Source organism: Colobus angolensis, unplaced genomic scaffold (assembly GCF_000951035.1).
Source record: "Colobus angolensis palliatus isolate OR3802 unplaced genomic scaffold, Cang.pa_1.0 Scaffold217, whole genome shotgun sequence".
Lineage (NCBI taxonomy): Eukaryota > Metazoa > Chordata > Mammalia > Primates > Cercopithecidae > Colobus > Colobus angolensis.
Window position 1 is genome coordinate 2,673,728 of NW_012115344.1, and position 27,531 is coordinate 2,701,258.

General features: G+C 33.3%; 1 protein-coding gene across 3 annotated transcripts in view; it reads left to right on the forward strand.

Moving 5' to 3' along the window:
- Positions 1-27,531, forward strand: part of BANK1 (B-cell scaffold protein with ankyrin repeats 1) — a 329,903-nt gene that overhangs the window by 103,665 nt on the left and 198,707 nt on the right. For all 3 annotated transcript variants that reach the window (XM_011943209.1, XM_011943211.1, XM_011943210.1), the window contains one exon: positions 18,932-19,037. In XM_011943209.1, the coding sequence (XP_011798599.1) occupies positions 18,932-19,037 (106 nt within the window). The remainder of the gene's footprint in view (positions 1-18,931; positions 19,038-27,531) is intronic.

Here is a 27,531-nt window from a genome sequence, read left to right on the forward strand (position 1 = left end):
TCAGCCCAAAATCTCCTTAAGCTGATAAGAAACTTCAGCAAAGTCTCAGGATACAAAATCAATGTGCAAAAATCACAAGCATTCTTATACACCAACAACAGACAAACAGAGAGCCAAATCATGAATGAACTCCCATTCCCAGTTGCTTCAAAGAGAAAAAAATACCTAGGAGTCCAACTTACAAGGGATGTGAAAGATCTCCCCAAGGAGAACTACAAACCCCTACTCAGTGAAATAAAAGAGGACACAAACAAATGGAAGAACATACCATGCTCATGAATAGGAAGAATCAATACTGTGAAAATGGCCATACTACCCAAGGTAATTTATAGATTCAATGCCATCCCCATTAAGCTACCAATGACATTCTTCACAGAATTGGAAAAAACTACTTTAAAGTTCATATGGTACCCCCACTTTGCCAAGACAATCCTAAGTCAAAAGAACAAAGCTGGAGGCATCACACTACCTGACTTCAAACTATATTACAAGGCTACAGGAACCAAAACAGCATGGTACTGGTACTAAAACAGAGATATAGACCAATGGGACAGAACAGAGCCCTCAGAAATAATACCACACAGCTATAGCCATCTGATCTTTGACAAACCTGACAAAAACAAGAAATGGGGAAAGGATTCCCTATTTAATAAATGGTGCTGCAAAAATTGGCTAGCCATAAGTAGAAAACTGAAACTGGATCCTTTCCTTACTCCTTATACGAAAATTAATTCAAGATGGATTAGAGACTTAAATGTTAGATCCAAAACCATAAAATCCCTAGAAGAAAACCTAGGTAATACCATTCATGACATAGGCATGGGCAAAGACTTCATGTCTAAAACACCAAAAGCAATGGCAACAAAAGCCAAAATTGACAAATGGGATCTAATTAAACTAAAGAGCTTCTGCACAGCAAAAGAAACTACCATCAGAGTGAACAGGCAACCTACAGAATGGGAGAAAATTTTTGCAATCTACTCATCTGACAAAGGGCTAATATCCAGATCCTACAAAGAACTCGAACAAATTTACAAGAAAAAAACAAACAACCCCATCAAAAAGTGGGGCAAAGGATATGATCAGACACTTCTCTGAAGAAGACATTATACAGCCAACATTATACAGCCAACAGACACATGAAAAAATGCTTATCACCACTCACCATCAGAGAAATGCAAATCAAAACCACAATGAGATACCATCTCACACCAGTTAGAATGGCAGTCATTAAAAAGTCAGGAAACAACAGTTGCTGGAGAGGATGTGGAGAAATAGGAACACTTTTACACCATTGGTGGGACTGTAAACTAGTTCAACCATTGTGGAAAATAGTGTGGCAATTCCTCAAGGATCTAGAACTAGAAATACCATTTGACCCAGCCATCCCGTTACTGGGTATATACCCAAAGGATTATAAATCATGTTGCTATAAAGACACATGCACCCGTGTGTTTATTGTGGCACTATTCACAATAGCAAAGACTTGGATTCAACCCAAATTTCTATCAGTGACAGACTGGATTAAGAAAATGTGGCACATATCCATCATGGAATACTATGCAGTCATTAAACCGGATGAATTCATGTCCTTTGTAGGGACATGGATGCAGCTAGAAACCATCATTCTCAGCAAACTATCGCAAGAACAGAAAACCAAACGCCACATGTTCTCACTCATAGGTGGGAATTGAACAATGAGATCACTTGGACACAGGAAGGGGAATATCACACACCAGGTCCTATTGTGGGTAGGGGCGAGGAAGGAGGGATAGCATTAGGAGATATACCTAATGTAAATGACGAGTTAATGGGTGCAGCACACCAACATGGCACATGTATACATACGTAACAAACCTGCACTTTGTGCACATGTACCCTAGAACCTAAAGTATAATAATAAAAAAAAGAACTAGAAAAGCAAGAGCAAAGCAAACCCCAAATTAGTAGAAGAAAATAAATAATAAAGATCAGAGCAGAGATAAATGAAAATTGAAATGAAGAAACCAATACAAGAGATCAATGAAACAAAAAGTTTTCTTTTGAGAAGTTAAACAAAATTGAGAAATCTTTAGCAAAACTAGGTGAGAGTAAAGAGAAAAGATACTAATAAATAAAATCGGGGGTGAAAAATCAGACATTACAACTAATACCTAGAATTTCAAAGAATCATTAGTGACTACTATGAGCAATATATACCAATAAAGTGGAAAATCTAGAAGAAATGCACAAAGTCCTAGATACATCCAAACTACCAAGATTGAGCCATGAGGAAAACCAAAACCTTAACAGATCAATAACAAGTAACTAAATTGAAGCCTAAAAAGTCTCAGAAAAGCCTGTTACTCAATGGCTTTATAGCTGAATCATACTAGACACTTAAAGAAGGTTGAATACTAATCCTAATCGAAGTATTTTGAAAAATAGAGGAGGAAGGAACACTTCCAAATTAATTCTACAAGCCCTGCATTACCCTAATCCAGACAAACACACATCAAAAAAAAAAAAAAAAGAAAGAAAGAAAACTACAGGGCAATATCTTTGATGAATATTAATTCAAAAATCCTCAACAAAATAATGCAGATGAATTCAGCAATACATTATAAAGATCATTCATCATGACTAAATGGGATTTATTCTGTGGATGCAAGGATGGTTCAAAATATGCAAATAAACCAATGTGATACATCATATCAACAGAATGAAGGATAAAACCATATGATCCTTTCCTTTGATGCTGAAAAAGTATTTGGTAAAATTCAACATCCTTTCATGGAAAAGATCCTCCAAAAACTGGGGATAGAAGCAACATACCTTGACATAGAAAAGCCATATATGACAAACCTACAGCTACTATCATACTGAATGGGTAAAAACTCAAATACTTTTCTCTAAGATCTGGACGATGACAAAGATGCCCACTTTCACCATCGTTATTCAACATAGTACTGAAAGTCCTAGCTAGAGCAATAAAAGAAAAGTAATAAATACAGGGCATCCAAACTGGAGAGGAAGAAGTCAAATTATCCTTGTTTGCACATGAAATAATCTTATATTTGAAAAAATTAAAGACCTCACCAAAAACTATTAGAATTGATAAACAAATTCAGTAAAGTTGCAGGATACAAAATCAGCACACAGAAAACAATGACAGTTCTGTATGCCAACAGTGAACAATCTGAACAAGAAATAAAAAATAGTCCCATTTACTGTAGGCACAAATAAAATTAATTACCTAGGAATTAACCAAAAAAGTAAAAGATGTCTGTAATTAAAACTATAAAACACTAATGAAATAAAAACATAGTTCATGCTCATGGATTGGAAGAATCTATATCGATATGTCCATACTACACAAAGCAATCTACAGATTTAATGAAACCTCTATCAAAATACTAATGACATTCCTTACTAAAATAGGAAAAAACTATCCTAAAGTTTATATGAAACCATGAAAGATTCAGAATAGTTGAAGCAACTCTAAGCAAAAGAAATTGGATAAATAACATTACCTGAATTCAAATATACTACAGAACTATAGTAACAAAAACAGCATGATACTGGCATTAAAACAGGTACATAGACCAAAGCAACAGAATAGAGAACCCATAAACAAATCCAAACACCTACAGTGAACTCATTTTTGACAAAGGTGCCAAAAACATACAGTGGAGAAAAGACAGTCTATTCAATGAATAGTGCTGGGAAAATTGCATATTCATCTGTGGAAGAGTGAAACTAGAGCCATATGTCTCACCGCTTACAAAAATCAAATCAAAATGGATTAGAGACTTAAATCTAAGACCTCATACTCTGAAACTACTGAAAGAAAACATTGGAACAACTCTCCAGGACATTGGTTTGCACAAAAATTTCTTGACAAATATCTGACAAGCACAGGCAACCAAAGCAAAAATGGACAAATACGATAATATTGAGTTAAAAACTTTCTGCACAGCAAAGGAAACAATCAACAAGGTGAAGAGACTACTCACAGTATGGGAGAAAATATTTGCAAACAACCTGTCTAACAAGGGATTAATAACCACGATATATAAGGAGCTCAAACAACTCTATAGAAAAAAAAAAATCTAGTAATCCAGTTTTTTTAAAAAAAGGGCAAAAAATCTAAATAGACATTTCTCAAAAGAAGACATACAAATGGCAAACAGGCATACAAAAAGGTGCTTAAGATCATTAATCATTAGAGAAGTGCAAATCAAATATCATCTCACCCCAGTTAAAATAGCTTATATCCAAAAGACAGGCAATAACAAATGCTGATGAGGATGTGAAGAAACCTGTTTGTTGGAAGGGAAGTTAGTACAATCACTATGGAGAATAGTTTGGAGGTTCCTTAAGAAACTAAAAGTCAAGTCATCATGTGATCCAGTAATCACACTGCAGGGTATATACCCAAAAGAAAGGAAATCAGTATATCAAAGAGATATCTGCACTCCCATGTTTGTTGCAACACTATTCAAAATAGCCAAAATTTGGAAGCAACCTAAGTGTCCATCAACAAATGAATGGATAAAGATGAGATCCTCTCATTTGCAACAACATGGATAGAACTGGAGGACAGTATGCTTAGTGAATTAAATCAGGCACAGAAAGACAAACATCACATGTTCTCATTTATATATGTTGATTTAATATTCAAAACAATTGAACTCTTGGAGCTAGAGAGTAGCAGGATGGTTACCAGAGGCTAGAATGCTTAGTAGGGGGTTGGGTGCGGGAGGTGGGGATGGTTAATGCGTCCAAGAAAAAAAAAAAGAAAAATGAATAAGACCTAATATTTGATAACACAACAGAGTGATTATAGTCAATAGTAATTTTGTTATATATTTTAAAGTAACTAAAAAAGTATCATTGGATTGTTTGTGACACAAAGGATAAATGCTTGAGGGGATGGAGACCCCATTTTACATGATGTGATTACTATACATTGTATACCTGTATCAAAACATCTCATGTACCCCATAAATATATATACCTTCTATGTACCCACAGAAACCAAAATTTAAAAGTTAAAAAACAAAAAATAAAAATAGAAAGTGAAATGAAAGTTGCCGTCTTAAAATACTGTTTTTTATTTATGAAATTGAATAAATGATCTGATGCTTAAGAAAATGTTGAACTCTAAGAAGTGTCAGATACTAGAAAAATTAAGAACTTATTCTGTAAGCTTTTCTTCATTTTCTACCTCAGTAATACACCATGTTAATACATTTCTTTTCTGACTTTTAACAGCATACAATTCCGGTCCTACCTTTAAGGAAATATTTGCTATTCAAAAAGGCCTGAGATAGTACCACTCTTTCAAAAGATTGCATATTGTTTTTCCTTTCCCTTTAATGGAAAGTGGCTGCATGGCATAGGTGCATTAGTTCTGAATGAGGCAGGAACAAGAATTAGATTATTTTACAGAATCAGCAGTCACTTACTTCATGGAAGCTCTGTTTCCTTAGGGCTAAAGGAATAGCCTTATGTGCACAGTAAAGACGCTAGACTATATTATCACCAAGATCACTTTCAACTCAAGTATTCCATAATTCTATGCCAAGAAAATTCTTAGATTGGGAATTACAACCACTCTCTATTCTGGAAGATTGACTTGCAAATATGTGGGCACTCTGTGTATGCTTTATTTCACTTTTATTTGTATTTCTTCTTAGCTCTCCATCCAAAGAAGAAGCAAATCATTCGAGTTCCATGTACCATCCATCACTTTTATTACTTGTTCCATATTCCTGATGGAAGGTTTGAGATGACTGGAGAAAGAACAGTCAATAAAATGCAGTTTGGAGATTTACTTCTGGATTCACTTTTTCATATTATTTGTGTCCCTTATTAGAATGGATCAATAAGAATAAGGCATATCTATTGAAACTTGTATTTTACTGATAACATAAGTGACATTTGTGCTGTGTTTCCACCTGTAATAATATTCAAGGGAAAATAATTCCAAATTGGGATAGTTCAGATTTAATGATTATATTCACTTCAGTTACAAATCATTGAACTACACAGGAGCATACCACTTAGTACACTTATACATTTATTAAAAAATAATAAATTGGTTAACTTTAACAGCAGATATACTAGCTGTTGTGATAAGACAATATGTAGTTCTGAGTACAATTACTTAGCCATTAATACCCTTACTATTGATTCTCTACAATTTTTTTTTCTTTTTTTTTTTTTATTATACTTTAAGTTCTAGGGTACATGTGCATAACGTGCAGGTTTGTTACATATGTATACTTGTGCCATGTTGGTGTGCTGCACCCATCAACTCGTCAGCACCCATCAATTCATCATTTATATCAGGTATAACTCCCCAGTGCAATCCCTCCCCCCCCCCCTCCCCATGATAAGCCCCAGTGTGTGATGTTCCCCTTCCCGAGTCCAAGTGATCTCATTGTTCAGTTCCCACCTATGAGTGAAAACATGCGGTGTTTGGTTTTCTCTTCTTGTGATAGTTTGCTAAGAATGATGGTTTCCAGCTGCATCCATGTCCCTACAAAGGATGCAAACTCATCCTTTTTTATGGCTGCATAGTATTCCATGGTGTATATGTGCCACATTTTCTTAATCCAGTCTGTCACAGATGGACATTTGGGTTGATTCCAAGTCTTTGCTATTGTGAATAGTGCCGCAATAAACCTTATAAGCCATCTCAGTCTGTTTTCATAGTTATTGTCCCCATGTTTTAACTTATATTTAGCTACTGTTAAGAATATATTTCACTAATGACTTATTAATTTATAGTTTCTTTTCACTCAGTGGCAATAAATACTCTCTTCACTTTCTATTTATCCCAAACTAAAGCATCTTCACGCTTCTTATGTAGCCCTGTCTCACTGGCTGAGGTTGGCTTTGCTCACCACTGCAGAGGATGACTGTGTGCTGATGTGAGTGCTGCCTGTAACCAACCCCATTCAAGGGAAGACTCTGCTTTTACTATCTGCTTCTTTAGAGGGCTCATGTCTTTAACCAGAAGAAACGTTTTAAAACAATCCAGAAAAACAAAGCACAAGTCAAACACAGTTAATAATGTTTCTTTATGGCTACTATTCATAATGAGATAATTAGAGAAAATTAGAGGATCTGCTCCTGATAGTAACAAACCTCAAATCATCAATAACTTTTTGGAAATTAGAAGACTGAAAAATTCCTGTGCCAAAAATATGCTTGCTTGTATTTTCTAAAAGTCACCATGCAATCTTGTGGTCCTCTGTACTAATAACAATTATAGTACAGTATCAATAATAAGATAAAGAAATGAAGTAGATATATCATTTGGAAACTCTAAACTCTCTTTGGAATTCTTAAATTATGCTTTTACAGTAAACCAAATCAAGACATAGGAAATAAGTAAAAGCAATATGTGAAAAGGAAAATGTAACTTCTAAGAATGCTTCCCCACCAATTCCCTATAGGTCAGCCATTTAATTTTATTAACCTTGGTATCTTAGGTAGCAAAACACAAACAAGTATGCATCAATTATGCTCAAGTCTTTCCTAACAAATGCAATGGACGTTTTTCATGTCAATTTAACTTGAGTTTTCAGCAGCAATTAACGCCTTTGACCAAAGTTACTGTCCTGATTCAATTTTTTATTTTGTTTTGTTTTCTTCACTTCTATGAGCCATTTTTCCTGGTTTTCCTTTCACTTCCGTGGTGCTTCCTTCTCAGTATTCTTTGTAGTTAGTTTCTTTACTCTGTGACCTACAAAATAAAGTTCCTAATTGGTCAAGTTTTGATTCTTTGACTCTCTTTATTTCTTGATAAATATTCCCTCTGCATGTTATCTCATTAATTCTTAAGATATATTCCAAATGTGGTTTCCCTTTAAACCCCATTTTTTCAGTGCTCTCTAACTCAGGAAATGCATCATCATCAATCCAGTTTAAAAACCGCAAACTTATAAGAGTCTCCTTAATACCTTCTTACATCCTTACTCTACAAATTCAGTCCACACTAATACATATCAATGTTACTTACTAAATATTGGCCACTTCGCTTTGTATCTCGACAGTTCTAACACTTTAGTCCATCGCTTTTTCTTTTGCCTAAACTATTATAATAGCCTCCTTATTGGTCCTCCACCATAAGTTCTTGCACACCTCCTACTATCTCAAATTCATAGTCTGGGAGTTTTGTTTGTTTGTTTTGTTTTGTTTTGTTTTCTGAGACGGAGTTTCGCTCTTGTCGCTCAGGCTGGAGTGCAGTGGCACGATCTGGGCTCCCTGCAACCTCTGCGCCCTCTCCCCTTCCGGTTCAAGCGATTCTCCTGCCTCAGCCTCCCGAGTAGCTGGGATTACAGGCGCCTGCCTCCACGGCCGGCTAATTTTTGTATTTTTAATAGAGACAGGGTTTCATCATGCTGGCAGGCTGGTCTGGAACGCCTCATCTCAGGTGATCCACTGGCCTCGGCTTCCCATGATTACAGTCGTGAGCTACCGCGCCCATCCTGGGAGGTTCTTTTAAAAAGGAGGTTCTCAGCATGTAATTCTGCTCCAACATTTCAATGGATTCCAATTTTGGGGTGAATTAAAATATTTGACATGAGCCATGTAGCCCTGCAGAGACTGTCCCTTCTCCTTCTCTCCAGATCTAGAACTAGATGTACCATATGACCCAGCCATCCCACTACTGGGTACATACCCAAAGGATTATAAATCATGCTGCTATAAAGACACATGCACACGTATGTTTATTGTGGCACTATTCACAATAGCAAAGACTTGGAATCAACCCAAATGCCCATCTGTGACAGACTGGATTAAGAAAATGTGGCACATATACACCATGGAATACTATGCAGCCATAAAAAGGATGAGTTTGCATCCTTTGTAGGGACATGGATGCAGCTGGAAACCATCATTCTTAGCAAACTATCGCAAGAAGAGAAAATCAAACACCGCATGTTTTCACTCATAGGTGGGAACTGAACAATGAGATCACTTGGACTTGGGAAGGGGAACATCACACACTGGGGCCTATCATGGGGAGGGGGAGGGATTGCATTGGGAGTTATACCTGATATAAATGACGAATTGATGGGTGCTGACGAGTTGATGGGTGCAGCACACCAACATGGCACAAGTATACATATGTAACAAACCTGCACGTTATGCACATGTACCCTAGAACTTAAAGTATAATAATAAATAATAAATAATAAATTAAAAAAATCTCACTTTTCTACCTCTCCCTGTGCATTCCAGGCACACTGTCTACTTAGCTCCTGGACCATGCCACGCAGTCTACGACAGGGAATTTTGCATGTGTTCCTCTATCTAACTGAAGCACTTTTCCAGTTCCCTCTTTATTCTTACTATTTTCACCTAGTTAATTATAATTGCTCCTCTAAATTCTTTATTCTAGTATCTCTTCCTCAGTGGATCCTTCCCTCATCTTACACAACTCCCCTATATATCTCTTTGTAAAACTGATCACATCCTAATTTGACATCTATGTGTGTGACAGTTCTCAAATTAATGCCTGCCTTTCAATACCACGGACAATAAGGGCAAAGATACTATCTACAGTTGTGCGTTGGCTAACAATGGGAACATGTTCTGAGAAATGCATTGTTAAGCAATTTCATCATTGTGCAAACATCACTACGTGCAAACATCACTCAGTGTACTTATCCAAACCTAGGCTAGGAGTATAGCCTACTACACACCTAGGCCTAGTATAGCCTGTTGCTCCTAGACCACAAACCTGTATAGAATATTACTATACTGAATAGTGTAGGCAACTGTAGCACAATAGGAAGTAGTTGTATATCTGAACATATCTAAACATAGAAAATACAATAAAAATATAATATAAATTATTTTTAAAAGGTGCATCCATAGGCAGCTCTACTATAATTTGGAACCTCTACTATAATTTGGAACACATTTTCTTCACATTATAATACCACTTGCAAGTATTTAAAGAGATTCTACAACTATATGAAGACCTAATCAATAATACATATACAATAATTTGCATTGTTTTATATGTTTGTTTTTGTATATGAAGTCTGTCATTGACCAAAATATTCTTATGCAGTACATGGCTGTATTTAGTTCTCTGTTTTATCTCCAGGACCAAGGATACTGTAAGACACATGGCTGCTCAATAAATACTTTGTTGGACAAATAGGAGGTGAAATAATTTTACATATTAAGTTTCCCACCCAGTTTCAAGTGATCCACTTTTTAGAGCCCTTTGTTCCAGTTGCCACTAGCACAGGCACAACCCCTTTATGAGGAGGCAATGGGACTACTGGCTGAAGCAGAAACAACAAAGCAAAGAAGGGAAGGACCAGAAAGGAAAGAATCAAATGAATATAAACAAGATGGATTCTGTTGCATAGCTTGGAACCTATCTCCCAAAACACACTAAAAAGAAATTTCTAAAATATTTTCAATAAATCATGGCATCATTTATAGAAAGCAATTTTGAGAGGCATTGTTTTGAGTATGTTATTGCTATGTTTGTTTTAAAACTTCTGTCTGTAACAGTACATTGTTACAAAATGGTTACTAAAAAGAGGCAAAGGTAAGAAAGGGCATGGTTCTTATGCTTTATTTAATGCCTACAATAGAAACACTTTGGTGTGTCTCTTACATTATGAATGTCATTAAGTATCTCCATTAATAGAATCTGTTCAAGTTTGGTCAAGTTAAAACTTTGAGACCTTTTGACATTAGGAATTAATATATTGGGGTGGGGAGCATGTTGAAAAACTCAGCACAATCAAGTTTCAGTCAATACTTCAGAAGTGTATTAAGAAAACTTTAATCAGATTGTCTTTACATAAATTATAATGTTCATGTACTTTTCATGATTAATGGGGATGCTAGTCATTCCCCAGTATTTTTTTTTTCCTTTCTTACAGCATAATATAACGCTCATCTGAGCACATGGAAATACTGCATTTCCTCCCTTGAAGCTAGGTGTAGCCATATGACTAAGTGTTGCTCAATCGCATGGTATGTCAGTAGAAGCAATACGTGCAAATTTATGAGCATGTCCTTAAAAGACGGGTGGAGTCATGCTGTCTCCCTCACTGGCTTTTTCTTTTGACTGGTTTGAGTTCAAACAAGGAAGTCATGGATGAACCTTCCTGTACCATGAAGGTTACATATAACAGTGAAACTCTAGACAGAAAGGGCCTGGATGCCTAAATCCAGGGTTTCTTTCTTGTTTAGGCCACTATCACTTTGGGTCTCTCTATTGCAATAGCAAAATCTGCATTCTAACTACTTTAAAAGCTATGTGTTATTTAATTTAAGAATTTAGAAATAATAAACAGACTGTATGTTTTGTCAGTGGAAAAGCCAGTTTGGGAGGTCACATCTCCTTATTGCTAGACTTACATGCTCTTCTTATATCATGATTACATTTCATGAGTTTTTGTATCCAAGAGTTCACATAATAGTATTTAGAGAAAAATAGAATTTTTACTGGAAATTTTGCATCCTACATTTATAAGATTACATTTAATATTTACATTTAAACTTCTAAAAAATTCTGTCAGTTAATTATTATTGAGATTCATAGCTACTGAGTTCTGGAGCAGGCATTTAAATGCAGGTTCCTTGAATCTCAAAACACATTTTCTTCATGTTATAATACCACTTGCAAGTATTTAAAGAGATTCTACAATATGAAGACCTAATCAATAATACATATACAATAATTTGCATTATTTTATATGTTTGTTTTTGTATTTATAGTCACAGATATTGCAATTCAAAGAAATGATTCATTCAAAACAGAAAATTAAGTTGATAAAAGAAAATATCTTTTAGATTTATACATTTACATTATTATTTTAAATTAACTGCTTTGAGCTGAGCATGTATAAAGTTTTTAAAAAAATCTTTGCATAACCCTAGAAAATATTTGCTTTCCTCTTTTTTCTATCATTTTCTTTACAAGCTACAGTAAGATATTTTTAAAGCTATGTAAACTATTTATCAGATTTCACTTTAAATGGCTGTTTTGGCTCTCTTTCATGGCATACACTTAAGAACAGAGGAACAAACGGGATGACCTTTCTTTTACTAGTGAAACTTAAGCACAACAATTTGTTATAAGAAGAACAAGGCTGTTTTCAGCTCAACCGTTGACTTTCCTTTTAGATACTTCTTGGCCTACCTCCATTTATGGAAGCTAGAAAGACCAGATTCCAACATTTTTAACTAACCTTGCAGTTAGACATGTCACGTGAGAGAGTTTTCAATGAGACACCAGGGGACATCTTTGGAACTTTTACTTTTCTGATTAAACAAAGAAAAAGAATAGATATGGTTGGCTGTAGCCCCCTCTCCCAGTACCCCCACCTCCCACATACATCACTTTCCTGCCTCTTTCTGGCTAAACATCAGTATAATGTTGGGGACTGCAGTGGTCATCTTGAAGCCATGGGAGCATAATTTATTCTTTACTTAAATACTATTTCAGATTTTATTCTTCTCTCCAGGATTAGAATGTAGGATTAAATTTAGTGTCTTTAGAATGTAAAGATCTAAGTTAGGATCTTTATTTACCACTTATTAGCTCTGCAAATTTGGGTGTTACTGAGTTTTTTGTGCCATGATTATCACCTCTATAAAAGTAGACATTTAGAAAAATCTACCTTGCAGAATGTTATAAAAGTTAGAGATAGATTATACAGAGCCTAGCACATTAGCAGTGCTCCACATATGGTAGTTATTACTATTAATTAAACTGTTTGAATCTGTTCATTGCATGCTTATTCCTATAACATATATCCTTTCACAGCACTCCAGTGATCTGAACTATTTTCCAACTATTTACATTATGTAATACTGTCCTAAAATGCTTTGAAAGCCTCTCAATGCCATTATGCTCAGTGTTCACACCCCTCATCAAAGAGAGGAGTGAAATCCAACTTCGTAGGGGTGCTTTTATGTAAATATCTATATATCTCAAGGAATTCAGTTTTGTGTAATAAATATTTAGGGGGATTGTTAGTATTTAATTAAACTTAATTTTTAGATAATTGTACATTGATATATAGTTGTAGGTTATATAGAAAGGGACTGTGTGTTACGGTAGTTTGCGTTTTTCAAGGACTTGGTTCATTTCATCTAAATCATCAAACTTACATATGTAGAATTGTTCATAGTTCTCCTTTTTATTCTTTTGATGTCTGCAGGGTTTGTATTGATATCTTTTGTTCCATTTGTGATATTTGCAATCTGCATTTTATCCCTATTTTTCTTTGTAAGTCTTACCAAAAGGTTGTCAATTTTCTTGATCTTTTAAAAGAATCACTTGTTACTATAATTTTTCTTCATTGTTTTCATACTTTAAATTTTGAGTTCTGCTGTTATATTTATTGTTCTCTTCTGCTTGCTTTGAGTTTATTATGTTCTTTTTATGCATTCTTGAAGTAGGAACCTAGATAATTGATGTGAGACTTTCTCTCTTTTCCAATGTATTATAAAATTTTCTCAGCCCTCCTTTAGCTATGTTCTAAAAATTTTGATAAGTTGTATTTCGCTTTTATTCAGTTTAATGTATTTTTAAAATTCCGTTCAGTTTCTTTTTGACTCATAGATTACTAAGTAGTATGTTGTTTTGTTTCTTAATGTTTGGGCACTTTCCTATGATCTTTCTCTTATGGATTTCTAGTTTGATTCCATGTGGTCAGAAACAACACTGTATGATTTAAATTATTCTAAATTTGTTAATATTTGTCTTATGTCTCAGGATATGATCTATCTTGGTATACGTTTCTCAAACCCTTGGAAAGAATATGTATTCTGCTGTTACTGCATGGAGTGGTCTATGTATGTGGATTAAAGCAGATTGGTTAGAGCATTGGATGATACTGTGTTTGAATTTATTTTTTCCTGATTTTCTGTCTACCAATTGTAGAAAGAGAGATGTGTAAGTCACCACTGTCGTTGTGGAGTTGTCTGTTTCTCCTTTCAGTTCTGTCAATCTTTCCTTCGCATTTTTTTGAAGTTTTGTTTTTTGGTGCATACAGATTCAGGATTACTATGTCCTCTTGATGGATTGATTCTATCATGATATAATGTCCCTTTCTGTCTCCTGTAATTTTTTTTTGCTCTGATGTCTATTTTATTGATATTAATATAGCCATTTTTGCTTTCCTTTGTAATCTTTGCATGCTATATCTTTTTTATTCTTCTACTTTCAACCTGATAATTTTACTTATTATAAATATTATAAAAGTGTTTATTATAGTTTTATTTACTATAAAAACCTGATAATTTTATTTATTATTTTATTTATTATAAAAATAAATAAATTTTATTTATTACTATAAAGAAAACATATAGTTAAATCATATTTTTAAATGCACTCTATTTTTTTTTAATTTTCTCTCTGTTTTCATTTCTGTTTTTTGTTGTTGTTGTTGCTTTCCTATGTACTATTTACTTTTTAAAGAAATTCACTTTGATGTATCTCTGGTATCTTAAGTGCAACTATTTGCACAACTTTTTTAGTTGTTGATGTAGGTATTATATTATGTATACAAAACTTATAGTCTAGTACTGTCTTCATTTTACCAGTTTGAGTGAAGTATAAAAATCCTACCTCCTTTGACTTCTTTTTACCCATCCCCTATTTATAATATAAATGTCTTAGATATTTTGGCCACATACATTTAGAACACATAAGACAGTGTTATACCTTGTCTTTAACTGTCAAGTATGAGTTAGAACAGAGAAGGAAAGCCTATCATACTCACCTATACTTTTGCTTACTGTGTTCTTGCTCTCTGATGTTCCAGAAGGTCTTCTTTCATTATACCCTCATGGTTTAGAGCACTTTTCTTTCTCCATTATTTTAGGACACATCTGCTGATAACAGATTCCCTTAGTTTTTCAAAGCAGAAATGCTTTGATTTTCTCTTCAGTCCTGAAGGGTATTTTTGCTGGACATAAGATTCTGGGTTGATAGTTCCTTTCTTTTAACACTTGACAAATATTTTGCCACTTCTTTCTGCCCTTCATAGCTGCTTCTAGCAATCTAATTGTTTTTGCCATATAGTTAAAGTGTTATTTATTTTTCCCTTTTTTCAAAATCTTTTCTTTGTATTTAGTTTCCAGAAGTTTTATGATTAGTCTTGGCTTGGAATTTGGGGGGTTTATCCTGATTTTGCTTTTCACAGCTTGCTCTGTCTATAGGTTTATGCCTCTTGCCAAATTCAGAAAGTTTCTAGGAATTATTTCCTTGTCTACTTTTTCATCCCCACCTTGTTTCTCGTCTCTTCCTGGGACTCTGATCACAAGAATGTTCAATCTTTCTTTATAGTCTTACAAGTGCTTGAAATTCTGCTTATTTCTTTCAGTGTATTTTCTTCCTATTGTTCAGATTGAGTAATTTTTATTGTTCTGTCTTCAAGTTCATTGATTGTTTCCTCTATTCTCTTCATGTCACTGTTAAGCCTACCCAGTGAGGTATAATTTTGATTTTTGTATTTTCAGTTCTAAAAATTCTAGTTGGTTCTTCTTTGTATCTTCTATTTTTTTGCTGAGAATTTCTGTTTTCCTGATAAAACTTTCTATTTTTTATTTGTTTCAAGCATGATTATAATTGCTTGTTGAACTATTTTTTTTACCAGAGCTGTTTTCAAACTTTTGACAGATAATTCTAATGTCTTTGTCCTCTTGGTGTTGGCATTTTTATTGGTTGTTTCTTTACAATCGATTTGCAGTCTTCCAGATATGTCATATAAAAAGTGATTTTCTACTGAAAGTTGGACATTTTGTTTGTATTTAGGGAGAGGAAAAAGGAAAGTAGGACTACTACATATTTCCAGAAGTCAAGTCTGTAATTCTGAATATTATTTAAAATAAAATTTATATCTTTATTATATTTATATTTTCTAGTTAGGAAGAAGTACTAATTATAACAAAGTTGTTTATCAGAAATAAGTGTAAATTTATGTAACACTTTGAGATTCAAATAGAGTTGTGATTTATAAATACGTATACAAATGATTTTTAAGTTACATTCATCAATCCCTTATTCTTGGGAGTAGTCTAACACTTTCTTCATACACATAAAGCGTTGTTTTTTAACCAGACTTCTGGCTATTTCATTTCTCAGTCTGTTTTCTGTTTTCTTTTTCCATTATTCTCAATAAATACAGATGCATGTAGGCATGTATATGTGTATGTTTATATGTATTTATTATGGATAGGTATTTAATTTGTTCTATAACAAAATAATAATACTAATATAATTTCATCATTTTATTCTATTCTTAATTTAACATCAAGTTCATTAACTAAAGTCTTAGGATAAATGTGATTTTTGATGAGCAAACTTTATACTGTTTTATTTCAATCTTCCTTTTTGAAAGATTCGTACAATCGTATCAGCTTCATCAAATGTTCTTTGGGTTGCACAATTTATTATAAGGAGAGGAAAATTCTAATTTTTGTCATTTTAAAATTTCAATGCCAATGTTTAGAAATGTTACATATTGTGTCTTTGAAACACAGTTTTTAAAGGAGCATAACTACTCAAGTCAGATACTTTTGGTTAGGTTGTCTTCTAGGGAGAAATCTTGGGATTATTTTTCACAGCCATTTCTGTGATTTTTCACATCTTTGTTTTGTGTTATATACCACTTATTTATATGCAAGCATAATACTAGGAGTATGATTATTAGATTAAAATAGAAGTGATTAGATTCAACTAACTATGGTGGGCTAGAATATTAAGAGTTATCTGTATTCTTTCCTAATTAATTGTCTTTGTCTATGTAGCAACCTTTTTCTCCGATTCTGAATACATTGATACTTTATTTTTAAAATTAATTATATTATCTATAGCATTTCTCATGTTAAAGTGCTGTGGTACCCTCCATGAGAAATGGTAGTTTTCATATTCCTAGTGGGAACTCTTGCTCTTTTGAATTCTCATCTGTGTTTTAGAATCTCAGATCTGGAAGGAATCCCAGAAGCTATTTTATGCCTAACTTATACGTGAGTGTAATAACTTTATGCCACACCAATCTCTATCCACTAGATTTTGTATATTTTTAAGAAGAAATAGTGAATGGATCTCCTCATGTAAAAATGTCAATGGCTAGATAATATGCTATGCAGAACTGTCAAGGCCATTGACACAAATTTTAAAGAAAGTTTACAAACTAATGTTATGATTTCCATATATTTAAAATTTCTCTCATCAGTTTGTATCACTAAAACACATTTTTTAAGCTTTAGTATAAAGTGTGAACATATTACCAATAATTTTTTGCCCCACTGCTTCTTTCAAAGGCTTCCTGAAGAGATTAAAACAGTAATACAAACTAATATAAAATTGTGTCATCTTCATTTATAGGATAGGTTCTACTGAATATAAATACTCAACATATAAACAATCATAATTATGCTGAAACCTAAATAAGTTTAATTTATTTCACATAACAAATGTTTCCACATTAAGCATTATAGACCTGAAACAGTCACTCATTGTGTACAAAATGAATTGCAAACTTATCAGGTGTTTAAGGCCCTATTTGAAATACCCACTTCCTTTTTATCTCTCATTCTTCTGTATTCTTATGGAACATAGAGTCCTTAACCAGGCCATGCATATGACACTTACATGCCTATATGCAATTTGTTTGTTTAGTCTAGAATGCTTCTTGTGTGTGTGGTCATCTCCATTTGGAGCATGTCTTCCATAAAGCCTTTGCTGGCCAGTTCTTTCTTTGTGCAACTGAGGCAGTTTCCTTTTGCCCACACTATACCTAACTCATAGTGAGTTTCAACGTGGTACCAGGGACTCTTCATTGCCCATATGTGATTACATTACTGAATTTTTGGAAGGCAGAGTTTGTTGTCACATTTTCCTTTCTTCTTTTTTTAGAAAATATATTCCAGAGCTGAGGGCTTTGCATAGTCTGTGGTGTTTATTAGATGCTTATGAATGCTGGGTTTTGTTCTGCGTTACATAGCTACAAGTGGAGAAAAGGATTTTTCATTCCTTCTTTACACTTCTTAGCACAACTTTCAAGAAATCCAGGGAGACCTAAACCACTTTATTACTTGCACCCAGAATTCTGAAAAATTAAGAAATAAAGGAACAAAAATGTCTTTTTTTCAATCTAGTTATTTAATTTGTGACTATATCTTGATAATATTTCTGGTTTTATTTTTGGAAATCCTTTCAAAATTCATAATTAGAAACTTTTGTTCCACAGTTGCCTCCTCATCCCATGACTTTGTTGATTAGCCCACCTCCTTAGCTATAAACATCTGTGTCTTGAGCAATTTGGTCCCAGTCACAGCACGACAAAACACAGCTTGAAAAGAATACTGGTCTTTGTAACAGGTTATATCATGGGCAGTAGAACACTTGAATATTGGATGGCTCCTCCCAAAATGCTTAGCTTAGGGAAATAGAGTAGAATATAGTTACTCTGTATCTGCAGGGGAAAAGAAAGGCCAAGATAAATATTTTCCGCACTTAGACACAGCAATAATGTAATTTAAGACCATCTGACTTTTGATCCTTAAGTTAAAGGAAAAGACTCATTTTATTATTTCATTTATTAAACTGCAAAATATATTTTACCAAAATTTATTATTGAAACAAATTTCATGGTTATCCTTGACCTACTGCAATTCTCTTTTAAAATTTGTATTTGAGCAAAGTTATAGTTTCTTATCCAAAAGCAGAGACTTTTATTTCTTGAATCCATTTTTCTGTTATCTTAATAATTGGTTTTTAGGCAAGGCCCTTATGCTTTGATTTATTCTTTCTAAAAAGTTATCAGTATTACTAAAGATTAGCCATTGTTTACCCCAGTTAATAAATTTTCATTAAATTGCACTCAAATGAGTTTCTATGTAAATAATTAACCTAGTGAAAATTGTTTTCACTTGAAAACAGAATGGCATTGAAGAACTTGATGGTGTCCTTACATCCATATTCAAACATGAGATACCATATTATGAGTTCCAATCTCTTCAAACTGAAATTTGCTCTCAAAACAAATGTGAGTATTTTCCAGCTGCATTGATTATTTTTTATATCACATTCCTTTCTATGTAACTGTTTAATAAATGTTATAACCAAAAATATAGGTAGCTGCTCTGCCGATGAGATGATTTAGACAACTCCTGACTCCTGGTGAAAAGGTACATTAGTACAAACTCCTGAATGTTCGTTTGGTAATTTTTTTTTAATCTCAGGCCTTAAAAATGCACATAACTGTTGCGATTAACAAGCCTACTTCTTGACTTTTACTCTGAGGAAATGTTTGGGCAACTTCATTTATGATAAAAATTATTCATCATATAATTGTTTATAATAACCAAAAAGTGGAAATACTTTACAAAGACAAGTAATTGATTATACCTATTTTCATATATCTATTAATGCAACCACCAGAAAATAATATTATAAATTTATTTGCTTGCCGGAGTGATGTTTTGATGTATACTTACATGAATAAAAGCCAGGCTATGTAGCAGAGAGTGTGATCATCTGTGTAAAAAAGTACATGTACATTTAACAGCATATGGTCTGGACAGGTGTGCAGCTAGTGTTCACAATAGTTGTGTTTGGGTTGTGCAATTTCAAATATTACATCTTGTTTCATCTTATTGAATCTGTATTTTCTACAACAACTATGTATTACATATGTGGTTAAAAATACACAGATATCAAGAAAAGTATATATAGGAGCTATACATGAAAAATTATATTTCCAGATGTCATCTTGAGCTCAGTAGTATATTTTAGAACTTTTTTTTTGTTCCTGCATAGTTTGTTGACATACTGTTTATAATTCATTTATATGCTGGCTATGTGTGAAACACTAAAGTAGAGATGTAATGGTGAATATGACAGACATGAAGCTAAAGAATATGATAAGTCTAATGTTGACATACTAAAAATTAATGAGCAAGGTTTTATTTTCTGTAGGGTTTCTGTGCTATTTAAAGCAGTTTTGTCATCAGCCTGGAAGGCTTAAATACAACAATAAGAAAAGAGTAGGCGTCGTAAGGCACAGCTTCTTGTGATTCACCTAGATATGTAAGAAGCTGCATAATGGTGAGGTTCCGTTAGGAAGAAAAGCCAGTGGTATGCTAGCTGTGAATAACTACTCTTGTGAAATTAGTGACATTTTATTTTTGTTTCCAATATATATTTTAACAATATGTAATTCACTTACAAAACTAAATACTAGATGAGAATAGAAAAGGAACATGATATGATTCTTTACATACAACACGTAGTTTAATTGGAGAAACAAATAATATACATGTATTTACAGAAGGAATCAATGAGATAAACTTTGTGGTAGTGATTATATTAACAATAGAATTTTAGATAAATGGTACATTATTTTTCAGGGTGTGCTTCAAAAAGGAAGTGGAATTTTACCTAGGTCTTAAATAATTATAGTCGCAAAAAGAATGAAAATAATCTTCTAAAGATAGATAATTGATTATGTAAATATTGGTGCATCTATTAATACAACCATCAGAAATTAATGTTATTGGAAATGTATTTGCTGGCTTGAATGATGTTCCAAAGTATACTTACTTGAATAAAAAGCAAGCTGGGTAACAGGTTAGTTCTATTTGGAAATTATCTCAAAAGTCTTAATTAGGAACTTTTGTTCCACAAACCACTCCTCACCTCATGGCTTTATTAATTGATCCATCTCCTCATCTCCTATAATCGTTTGTATCTTGAGCAATTTGATCCTAATCACAACCTTCATTCAAGCTAGGGAACCGTGGAAGAAAGAGAAAGGAGAAAGGAATTCTAGGCAAGAGAAAGTACATACAATGGTATGAAGATGGAATTATGACACAATTTTACAGATTTCCTCAGCATTATATTTGCTTAGGCTTTTGGAATCGAAATTGTGGAGATGGAGAAGATGGCATGGTTTTGGTCTCTTGGTTTTACACATAAAGAATTCTAGATAAGATTAAAACTGCCTCTCAGTATACTGTTTAGGTTGTGGAATATGAATTTTAGAGCTAAAAAAGCTGAGACAGTTGTGGTCCCTTATTTTTATAGATGGAGAACTCTGGATGGGTTATATCAGAGCCCCTGAAAATGTGAATCTGGTTCAGCAGGGATGGGGTACATTCTAAGTGTTTGCCTTTTAAGAAGCTTCCAGGTGAAGCTGATGCTGCTATACCTCGGACCTCTCACTAGGTACCAAGACTTCAGAGCAATTGTTCGCAAACTTCGCTGCATATTGTAATCACCTGTGTAGCTTTTAAAACATCCTATGCCCAAGCCATACCCTCAACCAATTTATTAATCTGGAAGTAGGTCCCAGCCATCAATAGTTTTTAAAGTTTCCCAGGTGATTTTAATGAGCAATCAAATTTACTGGCCCCCTAATTGCTTCAATGTACTACAGACCAGCAAGATAATTCTTCCTTATATTGAATTTTGACACAGAAAAAAAAATTAGCCTCTCTTTACAAAGGTTATAAAGATAATAGTATATGAAAGTTTTGAACCATCACTATAATTTAATGATAATTTTATATCTGAAAAAAATTACAAAATTAAAAAAATTTTAAAGCTAAAAATGAAAAGTTTACTGTAATCCAGATAGCTCATTCAGAAGCATTATTGCTGGGTATTATTGCATAACAGATGTTATAAAACCTATATATAACAGAGCCAAAGAATCTCCATAACATTAAACTCTAATTTCTAATGAAAATACAAAATACCATAATATATGTAATAAGAATATGCAATAAAGACATGAATATGACTGAGCTAGGGTTTTGCTTGCCTCCTTGACCCAGTAGTCTTGGATCAATGTCAGCTTCAGAATATCTAGTCTTTAAGACTTTGCACCTGTGTTTCATAATGTTCCTGCTGATAAGGTTTAAGTTACCTTTATACATATATTAATGAAGGGAATTGGAGAGAGAAATGGTGGGTTGTTGAAGAACCTACTAGAGGCATTCTGAGAGGTAAATTCAGCAAACCATGAATCAGGTGTAACCCCAGGTATCTATCCCTGAGGACAGGTCTCTAATTATTTGGTGAACTATTTTATTTATTAAACAGTTATTATTTATTTCTCTATATCTTAGCTATGGGAAATTGAGAAATTGAATCACTCTGAGAGAACATAATCATAAGGAATTGAGAAAGTATACATTGAGATTGACCTACCCTAAGGATTTGTCATGGAATTACCTGCAGATACCTATGGTTCTTTAAAAGTTTAGAGTGAAACGCTATATCAACCAAAAATTTTATTATTGCCCCATCTTCTCTTTAAAGTTATTTTGGTAAATTCTGGGTTTAGTTTCCTGCCACTTCACTTATAATAAGTAAAATACCATTCCATGTCAATATGTCTTAGTCATTTTTTATTCCTCTCTACACAATACACTCATGTTTTCTTGCGTTATAGGGGTGGGTGGAAATAAGAGGGAAAATACGTAACAAATAACATTCCGCTTTAATGTTCTCTTACCTTGTAATGCTTCATTATTGATTTAAAATTAGTGCTTTCCATTGACAAGAATTTTCCATACAAAGATGTTCTCTCTAGTAGTAGAATGTTATCAGGTTTCTAAATAAGCTTGATGTATTAATGCAATACAGGACTTTTGAACACGCGAGTCATAGAACTAATTCATGAACAACTTTCTAGTGTGTGAATCATCAGCAACTGTGAAGTCAATATGAAAGATTGTGATAGGCAGTTTTGAGCTGATGTATACCGTACTTGAATAGAAAATACCAGAGTACATCACTTGAAGTATGAGTATTATTTTAAGCAACTTCTGTTTCAGTGGTAGATTTATATATGAACACACATGCTGTGAGTTGTCATTAAAAAAATGACGTGGTGTGATGGTGAAGTGGAACAGCACACTTAGGCAAACACAATTGCTTTAGCCCCTCTGTAGTTCTCACCTAGTCTGAGTTTCAAGCCTGCCGCAGAGTCTCATAAATCTCACTGCAGCAGATCCAAGAATTTTCGTAACTCTTTTCAGAGCCCTTCCAAAGCCTGAATAATGCAGAGAATCTCCTGTCATGGACAGGAAAAAACATAGTTTAGCTTGTTTTTATTTTTACTTTTTACAATCTATGCATTTAACAAAATTCCATTTGTACCTCAAATTTATCCAAAATAAATAAATAAATAAACAAAATGCTTGTTTTTAAAAGGGCTACAGTTCCTGGTTCAGTTATCATAAGTGGCAATTAATTTAGGAAAAATTAAACTAGGTTATTTTTTCCCAGAATATCTACCTTCACTTAGAAAGAACTGGTTCAGTAGAACCCATGCCAATTTATAGAAAAGCATGTCAAAGCATATATTCATTTATAATTGGTAGCAATATTTTAATCTGAAAGAGGACAGCAGATGATCACCCAGGATTGTGAAAGTATTAACTCAGAATATTATCTCCAAACATATCTTTGAAATATGGAGCATGAACTGGATATTCAGTACCTTATGTGGTGGTAACTGTAGCTCAAAGACTTGTCTGGAACTAGTAATATCTTTAGGTTCACAGAAAACAGATCATTTGCTAATTCAGTGGAAGAGAACTAAATGTCCATTGGATTGTCTTTTTTATATCATTAAATAATTTAAACATGCAGAAAAATATAGACAATAATATAAAGAACACCCTGTAGCTTTGTCAGATTTTAACACTTTGCTTTGCTTCAAATCTTTTTTTCTTAACAAATAAAACATGATGGATCTGGTTGAATTTCTCTATTTCACTCTGTGATTCTGCACCTCGAAAAAAAAACATTATTTTAATTAAATTTCTTGACAATCATTCCTGTGCAGTTCTTCGTCCTTTCATTATGTGTATTTGTTTTCATGATTAACATATATTGTTGTACAATTTTGTAAATTTTATGTAAATTACATCATACTTTTTCCTTCAATTTATTATTTTTTATTCATATAAATTTTTTATCTATATATGTATATATGTAGATCTAGGTCATCATTTTAAATGTTCTATAGGATTATTTCAGTCGATTACAGCATAATACGTATCTGTTCTACTAATAAATACTAGTGTTGTTTTTACATTTTTTATCATTGCAAGTAATGCTACAGTGAACAATCTTGCATATGAAACCCTATGCATATATATAATAATTTCTCAGGCGATACAATTACCTTGAAAACCCTGGTTAGACTTATTCCTCTTTATCTTATGAGTTTGTTAACATCAAAAGTCATATTTAAAAATTATATTTTTAAATTATTTGTGGCTGCTCCTTTCCTTGATACCTGTGGGATGGAGCTACGTATCAGTGAAATTTCTGACAATGCTAGATATTTTCAAATTTCTATCAAAAATGTTTGCACTGATTAATAATTTCACTAGCAGTATTGTGACATTGCTCCACATCTCTTCTATGGTAAGAATTGTAAAGCTATTTATTTTTGCCAGTATGACAGCTGTTGAGAATCTCACTCTTTAAATAATATTTTAATTACAAATATAGTTGAGCATCCTCTGTTTATTAAGTTGATTTTTCTTTAGTAAATTTCCATTTAATAGGCTTCATTTATTTTATTAGTTGTTATTCTTTTCTTATTGAAGTTTGAAAATGCTTTTTTCTTTTTCAGTATACCTATTTTAAATAGTAACTATTTGTCAGTTTTTCACATTTGCAAATGTGTACTTAATTAGTGGCTTGTCTTTTATACGGTATTTTATGTGAGCATATGATTAAAGTTTATAATAAATCTTGGTATGTATTAGAGCTGGACCCTACTTTTTCTTTAAATGATTTTTGTTCCACTTCCTTTATTTGTCCTATGGTATTTAAGATCAGTATGTCAGTTTTCCATGAAAAGCTCTGTAAAATTGGAATAAAAATGTAGATTAATATGGTAAAAAAAAGATACTTTATTTGGGTCTGTTTACAGCTTTCAAAAAATATTGTATGTTATAAAACTTTTGACAATCTTTGTTACATTTATTCCTAATTATCTTAGGGTTTTGTTAACATCAAAAATTTTATTTAAAAATTATGTTTTAAAATCATTGATGGCTGCCCCTTTCTTTGATATTTGTGGGATGGAACCAAATATTATATAATGTATCATGGCTCTACAGAGAAAGAAGACTTTTAACAAGTGAGGAATTACTACTCTCTGAAAAGAAAATTAGGAGAAGATAAAATCAACACTGAGGAGATATTTATAGGAAACTTTTTTGAGATTTTTTCCAGTATATGAATTTTGCAAAGCATGAAGTTTTAGTGACCTGTTCCATTTGCATTTTAAACCACCTGAGAAGAAAATCGGAAGCTGTGAAGAAATCAATGTAAAAGAAAAAAAAATGGGCAAGAGTATTTTTTCCAGGATGAAAAGTAATAGATGGTAGGGAAAAATGTAGTCATGTAAATTCCTTTCAAATTAGTCACAAACACATCATCATTAAGTAAATACACTAAATTAGGGATTGATGTATACATAAGACATTATAAAAACTTCTAGTGATTAAATTGGAGATTTGGCATGTAAATTGACTGTTAAATTATAGATTTTTCCACTCCATTTTTTTCTTTTTTGCTAATACAACCCACAAGTACAAATTTTCACCTCTTGTCAATAATAATTTTAGCATATTCTCAAGCTAATTTTATGAACTAATGCTTCTGTTTGAATCAAATAATATAAAATAAAACAGCCAGCTTGAATCTTTCAAATTTTTTTTACCTGAGTAACCAAAAAAAGATTTTTCCAAAATTATACTATTGTTACTCACATTTACAGTTTTCTTCAAAGATTCTATATTTCCCCCGATGTGAAGTTTGAAAAGGCATGCTTACAAACATACTGTGGTTGGAGTCTGTGAGTACAAAACAGGAAGGAAAAAAGAAGGGAGAGAAAGAAGGAAAAAAAATAAACAACAAAGTTGATACCAGGATGAGAATTTGGCCGCCTTCATCCTAGAATCACTACGTAGACAAGGAATTACCTCTGGCCTCAGTATACAAGGAGCATAGATAGAGAAGACAGGACATTCTTACAGAGTCAAGTAAATCTGGCCTCAGGATGCAACCTAACACTGCGGATCACAGGCAATGTGCTATCCTGAGTCCAGCTTTAAGGAACAAACATTTAGGAATGATAAGCCCTTCTCCACTTTTCAATGACCTTTATAATCCCCTCTCAGCTCATTTCCATTACCATAACAACACATGTTCTGAAAAAGTAGAGGACTCTGTAATTATAGATGAAAAAGGAAAGCCTGTGGGCATAGGATTTTCTCCCAATTAGAAGCACCTTGATGTGAAAGATTATTAAGTGATCTTATTTATTCATTAATGAAACAAGTGCAAAGTAAGTGCCACTCTTCTAGGTGCTCCAGGAACAGGCAGCCTGCATAGGAAATTTCTTCTTCATGAAACTTTTATTTAAGTCATTGAGAGTAACAGAGTAATAAAACAGTAGCAACAAAATAAGACCATTGCAAATAGTGATAAGGGTTATGAGAAAAATAAAGAGGATAGAGAGTTAGTAAGTGATGAAAAGCCATGTGAGGATTTTACACATCGCTTAATATCATCTAATTATATAAGACAAAATATTATTCTTGCTGTTAGGCAGAGAATAGATTATGGTGTGTAAAAATGGAAACAGGGACACCAGATAGGAGACTGTCCTAGTAGTGGCAGGAGAGGCTTGAAGGTGGCTGTCACTTGGGTGGTAGCAGTGGAAGTGATGAAACTTGCTTGAGCTTGGTAGATATTTGAAAGTAAGGATTGTGGGACATGCTGATAGATTGTAGGTGAAAGAAAGAGAGGATTGGTCTGTGTGTAACTAAATACATGTTTATAAAAATATAAATAAATATCAATGCTCTTAACTGAAATAGAGGTGCTATGGCAAGAATAGTTTTGACAGTGTGATGACAGTTTTGACAGTGTGATCAAAAGTTCTAGTTTGGCTATGTTCATTAAAATATAATAAATTGGTTGGTATTAAGTATGTAAATCAAACACCCAGGAAGGAGCTCATATGTGATATTCACAGCCATAGCCTGAATGAGATTATTCTGCAGAGAGTGCAGAGCAGGGCAAAGGTCTGAGTCCTACACACCGTTGTATTTAGAGGACTAGGAGAGAAATTTCCATAAAGAGACTGAGAAGCAGCAGTCACTGAAGGTCTCTTAAAAGCCAACTGAAGATGATGTTTCTGAGAGAAGAACAGTCACTGAAGGTCTCTTAAAAGCCAACTGAAGATGATGTTTCTGAGAGAAGAGTATGATCAACCATGTCATGTCCTACTCCAGAGAGAAGTGAAAAAAAGCCACAAAATAACTTTTGATATACACAACACCATCCATTAAAGCTAGAAATGTACCCCCATGGATCTAGGTACTCCCAATTCTTTGTGCCATGAAAATAATGTAGATATATTGGTTTCTAGTGAAACTCAGTATCAATAGGTATTATTTATACAGCAAATGTCTGGGAAGATAAACCATTAATATTCT